Source organism: Pygoscelis adeliae, unplaced genomic scaffold (genome assembly GCF_000699105.1).
Source record: "Pygoscelis adeliae isolate BGI_AS28 unplaced genomic scaffold, ASM69910v1 Scaffold384, whole genome shotgun sequence".
NCBI classification, from domain to species: Eukaryota; Metazoa; Chordata; class Aves; order Sphenisciformes; family Spheniscidae; genus Pygoscelis; species Pygoscelis adeliae.
The window spans coordinates 486351-492115 of record NW_008824548.1 but is presented as its reverse complement, the minus strand read 5'-3'; the positions used below and the strand labels follow the sequence as shown (position 1 = coordinate 492115).

Below are 5765 nucleotides of genomic sequence, written 5' to 3'. Positions count from 1 at the left end.
GTGTGGGAAGAAGACTACAGAGTGGGATTTTGCCACCTATACTCAGTGGCAAATTCAGTAGGACAGCCCATGTGGAAGTAATATTTCTTGTTCTTTCCTGTCTAATAGGAAGTGAAATTTCCTATGTGAAAAGTCATTTGAAAACATTCTTTCATCAGACCTCCCACAGTTTCGTCCTACTCTCAGGTCTCGTTATTTCAGGCTGCAGGACCCATTCAGGCTGTCCACATACCTCCTCTCGGGCACAGAAGGGAGCTGTAAGACTTCTCCACTAACACACCTTCTGGCTGCCAGGGCAGGAGCATGAACATGGGACAGGAGAAACAAGATTACACACAAAATTCCCAAACAGCAGCAAAATTTCAGAGCAATTTCAGGTCTGAATTCAGTGGTTAGTCCCCAGGCTGTCAGGGACTCCATCCTCCTCACTTTTGGCAGGTCTGCACTGAAGCTGCCTGCTTTACTGCTCAAGAGAGCAAGAGCAAGCCTGAGGGACGGGGCTCTCTGGTCAGTGAACATATACAAAAGCTCATGTACAATGGGTGACTGAGCAGGGAAAGGTACAGGGAGAAACACAGACGTGGTGTATGAATTCAGCTCAAGAAAGAGTACCACAAGAAGGGAATAGGCTTGGCTAGCTCCGGGGGGCAACAAAGCAAACTGAGCCACAGCCTTGGTATGCTAATGCTGGCCAAAAAATGAGGAGAGAAAACCATTTAGCCCAGCTCAGCCTCCCTTCCCCCAGGGGCAGGGATACTCAGAGAGAGAAGTGAGCCTGCTCTCATACTGACCCGGACCAGCAAGTGTTTGACCAGCGTATGCCTCCGCCTTATGGTAGCTGGCAAGGGCTTCCTGCCCCCACACCGTGGCGTGGTGTCCAGTACCTCTATCCTCACTGTGATATTCAGAGTCCCTAGCAAATAAATTGAACAGAGCCTGTTTCTTATATCTGTGGCCAAATGGAGTCAACTTGCTTTAATTGATAGTGGTCTGAGGTGCTTCGGGTGGCTGGTCTTCATAGCCTCAGCAGTTTGGCTGATAAAGGTGAGCCAGCCAGTACTGATGGCTTGTTCAGACACCCTAAGCATGAGGGAACTAGCTAATGCCTCACCAACAGTGACTTCATTGCACTACATATGACTGTAACAACAGAAGGTCCAGCGGCCCCTTGGACCCCAGTGTCCCCTTCCCATTGCATATGAAGCACAGCACCAGCAATACAAGGTTCCCCCACCCACATCCATGCAGCCCCTTCCTCCCCAGCTGGTCCCACAGCCCTCTCTTCAAGAGTTCTCCATGCCATCTCTTCAGTTCCTGCCCTCTCTGATGAGCCTGTCTAAGAGAGAAAGAAAGCAGACATGATGGATCGTGTGCTTGAACCAGTAATAACAAACTTCGGGATCCAGAGGAGGCAAGGCTCTGCCAGCTTCTCTAGACCTCCCACTCCCGCTCACTTCAGTTTTAGGGTTCCCCATCACCACTCCCATTTTTGCTGCCGTACCCAGCTGGACTGCTGTCACATTCCACGTGAAGGTCTTGGACTCCTCGGCACACAGACATTCCTTGTCCCTGCAGGTCCGGCATGGCTCCACCTGGAAGTCTGACGATTTAGCCAGGGCCACATGGATCTGAGGGAATGACAGATGCAGGCGAGTGACTGGGCAACTCAGGAGAGATGGCTTGGCACAATGCACTTTAAAACTGGAGGGCATGGTAGGTCTGTCCCACACCGTGTTACCTGTGGCACAGGCACACACCTGCATGCATTGCTGCAGGTAGTTGAAGACAGTAGCTTTCAGCATGAAGGTCTCTCCTCTGATGACAGAATGTGGCAGTGTCACATCCACAAAGAAGGGCTGGACTGTTCTGAGGCTTGTGGTCGGGGCAAGGCCAAATCCCCTCCTAGCCAAGCAGAATGTCTTGACTTTCCACTCTGCGGCAGCAGCAGGCGCTGTGACCAGGACACTCCTGCTGCCGTTGGAGCTGAGAGGAAGAGCACACTTGCATGAAGAAATTCATCCCACTCCACTGCAATGGGGAGGGCTCATGGCCCTGGGTGTGGGAGGCTATGCAGGTCCTCATGTTCAGATCAACCTCTGCTACATTACCAATGACTTTTGCTCCAGTGGCTCACAGCAAGGCAGCTCTCAGCAATTTGTTCCCTAAATCCATAAACCCTACTTGAATGCCATCAGTAATGGCTTCATACCCTTCTCCTGAGCAAGACACTGCCCGAGCATTCCAGCTCTGTACACTCAGTCAACAGCATGATGTCAGTCAACAGCATGATGTTCTGGAAAGCAGCAGCACCATATCCTCCTGAGTGCTGATTCATCAGTCTTAATCTAAGCACTGTGGCAACAAGGACTATAAATTTAGGTGGTGCACCCACCAAATTGAGAAGTTAGTAGAGTGTACCCCAATGTGTGAAGAGAGGATATTTGGTGGTTTGGTCTTGAAGTGTATTGCTCTTCTCTAAACCTGTAGACCAGTTCTGCACCTCAAAGTCTACTAGTCCTTCAGTTTGACACACTACAAATGCAGGGAAGAGCCACAAAATTCACATGCAGACCTCTCTTTACACCTATGGCTGGACTTTTGCACAAGTGCAAGTCAGCCAAGACTCAATAACAAAGGGGTCATCCTTCTGTCCATTTGTAAAGTCTGGCATCACTTACCCAACAGAGAACAGACTCCAGATCCAAGTTTCAGGGAAATAGTGGTGAAGTCTTCCATGGATTGTAAATTGGGGTTGTTCCTTAGTGATTCTTTGGTCTTCTGTAGAAGGCCCCCCTGAAAGAAAGAATAAGGAGTCCCACCAGAGTGGGAGCGGTGAACCCTGCCAATGATAGACAGCCTAGCACTGGGGCAAGAGGCAAAGCAAGCAGCAAGAGAGATGTGGGAAGAGTCTGGCAGAGGAAAACACAAGGGAATGGGCTGATTTGGTAGAAAAGGGAAAACGGGAAGGGAAAAGAGGGTGGTGACAGGAGAACCAGCTTGCAGTGAGCTGGTTGCAAGTTTTCCAAGATTTGGTTAGACAAAGCCCCTTGCTGACCTGACCCAGAGTTGGTGCTAAAAAGACTAGGGAACCTTCAGAGAGCCGTTTTAACAAACACTTCTGTAATTCTGTGAATAACAATACTGTTTGTATGTATGTATGTATATACTTACAAACTATTTAACAATACAAGTTTCTGCTTGTCTGCAGAAAACTCACAGACCTCTGCAAGCAATGGTTTAAATATCAGCGGGCGTGTGAGCCAGCTTAGTATGATTATCTAGTGCAAACTGAGACATAGAGGAAGGAAGTGACTGTCCGTGCAGCCGCAGGTGGGGACAGAAGCCAGGTCTCAGCACAGCCTGTGGGGTAGTCACTGAGAAACAGGTCATGGCCCACACCAGGAAAGGGAATGCCGTCCTTTAATGTCAGGGAACATCCAGGTAGTGACGTTCTTGAGAGCACTTTTTATAGGGACTGGGTCATTCAGCTAGGCTGTGGCAACAGCACCCGTTACTCCTCAGAGAGCCAATATCCGCCACCAGCAAACCCCAGAGATCAGAGGGCTCTTCCATCTGGGTGACCTCATGTCCCAGGTAGGCTGAAAGTGCATCTCACCCATGGTCAGCTTCCTACCTGCCCGATGAAAGCACTGAGACAGCTTCTTGATTACAAGGTTTGAGAAGATTTTCAGCCCCATGTTCTGTTAGGAAAAGAAGGAGGGCAGGGGAGGCAGACAAGCATCTGTGAGTGGGGAAAAGTGGCCACTACTCTTCAAAATTACTCTGAAAACTATTGGGGCTAGGACAGCCCAGTGCCCAGGCGGCCCAGAGCAGCACTGGCCCAAGCAGACAGTGCTGAGGGAGGCATGGCATAGCCTCCCTGATCCCTTCTTTCTCAGGAGATCACTAAACCACCACCTATCTTCTGGGGGACCCTGGGATGTCTTGCTCTTCTCAACACATTTCCAGCGACAAGGGCACAGAGGAGAGGTGTCAGTGTCCTGCCCCGTCCCCTCATGCACACTGGAGGGAATAGCTGGATGAAATCTGCCCTCTGAAGTCATACAGAGGTGTGACGGGGAGCACACCCCCCATTCAGCCCCTGGGGCTGTGACATGGGCCTGTTCACAAACACAAGAGATGTCCCTATGCTGTGAAAGAGCCTCCTAGGATGTATCTCTATTGCTAAATAAAAGAGGACAGGGTTTGATCTCCAGGTCCAAGGCCAAATGGCACTGCCTGTCTTGTGTCCATGCTGCTTGAGGCTAGTCCCTTCTAGAGAAGATCTGTCTTAAAGACACCAAAAGATCCGCCTGGGAACAGCCCAAAACATTGCCAGAGAGCAGGCTAACAACTGTCATGTCAACAATCTGTGGTCTAATGCCAGGGATCACTCCCTGTCTCTCTTTTCTCTAATACTGTAGACAAACAGTACATAGCCCAGGACCTCATTCCCAAGCCCCAAAAGCTGGGTTTTGCTGGTCCAGGATATCATCATCTTGCTTTCTGCTTCTGTGGAGAGGAAAACAGGTGTTCATACTCATAACGGGATTGTACATCTCCTGAGTCAGCGCAGCTATGTCAGGACAGACAGCAAGGTCTGTCTGGAGAAGGCAAGGTCTTCTCAGACTGCTTGGGGAGAAAGACATCTCAGATGCTCATAATTTCAACAGCTCTGGTAAAATTCATGAGGTGATTACCCGGAAGAGGTTAAAGATGTCAGGCTGAAAGGAATGCTGTGGCTTCCCTCGTGGCAGAGATGGCATGGACTGGGGCTGAACACAGTGATCTGAATGCTCTTCTACTTGGGCAGGGTATCCATGCCGGTAGGCAGCAGGGAACAAACCATAGACCTAGGGAAACTCACAGGCAGGGAAGAATCGGGCAAGGAGCAAATACCTCCAGATGCTTCGCTCCACCCTCCCCTAGCATACATATCTGTTCCTGCCCATCTCCCTAGGCAGACCCCGCTTTCTCCTCCACACAAAGACCTCCTCATCCATTAGCCTCCGGCTCCCCTTGCCACAGCCCCCGCCTGCCTCCCTCAGCTCATCCATCACTCATGTTTTTTTGCCTGGTTGCACAGACACTCACCATTTGGCTTGTCAGCTCGCTCTCTGGTCTCACAAAGAACGTGTTTTCATCCACTGCCTGTACTGCACACAGGGAGCCAGGGGCTGCCTGCAGTTGGAGCTGCACTCTTGACCCTGAGTAGGCTTCTTTAGCTGGGAATCCTACCTTGACCTTGAGCAACACACCAGGAAAGGAAATACGAAAAAGAGAGAAAGAGGGGTGAGGAGGCTGACAGGCGGCACAGACAGAAAGAGGGAGACCAGCTGGTCTTCCCTGCTCAGCCACTGCTATGAACAGAAGTCACTGCTGAAGCTTTCCTGGTCCCTGGGCACTATGCTGCAGACATCCCCTTCCTCTCTTCTCTCCAGTTCTCTCTTTGAAGGATCTGAGGGTCTCCTTCCCTCAGGCCTGCTGACTCCTGCTTGTCGGCTCTCCCCCAGCCACAAGAGTGAGTCTCACCTGGTTTTCAAAGCACAAGGCAACATCAAAACGGATGCTGTCAGCTGTTACCCCTCCATTGGGGAAGATGGCGTACACCACTAAGGAAGGTGATGGGGTGAAGTCAGCAGTGAAGGTCAGCGGGATGGAGAAGGAGCCCTTCAACACTGAGGAAGGAAATGCAAAGTGTTATCATCACAGCCCCACTGAGATCTCCTTCTGCCCTCCTTCTTTTTTCTGCTTTATATAATTCC

At 50.5% G+C, this 5765-nt stretch overlaps 1 protein-coding gene across 1 annotated transcript in view; it reads right to left on the bottom strand.

Annotated features, from left to right (window-relative positions):
* LOC103915127 (alpha-2-macroglobulin-like protein 1) overlaps positions 1–5765 on the bottom strand; it is a gene marked incomplete at its 3' end in the record, with an annotated part of 21882 nt that overhangs the window by 4698 nt on the left and 11419 nt on the right. The window contains exons 14-22 of the mRNA XM_009321886.1: positions 5533–5678; positions 5095–5244; positions 4701–4853; positions 3617–3701; positions 2679–2793; positions 1758–1983; positions 1502–1628; positions 792–913; positions 233–287 (exon numbers count right to left, since the gene is read on the bottom strand). Coding sequence (XP_009320161.1) covers positions 233–287; positions 792–913; positions 1502–1628; positions 1758–1983; positions 2679–2793; positions 3617–3701; positions 4701–4853; positions 5095–5244; positions 5533–5678 — 1179 coding nt within the window. The remainder of the gene's footprint in view (positions 1–232; positions 288–791; positions 914–1501; positions 1629–1757; positions 1984–2678; positions 2794–3616; positions 3702–4700; positions 4854–5094; positions 5245–5532; positions 5679–5765) is intronic.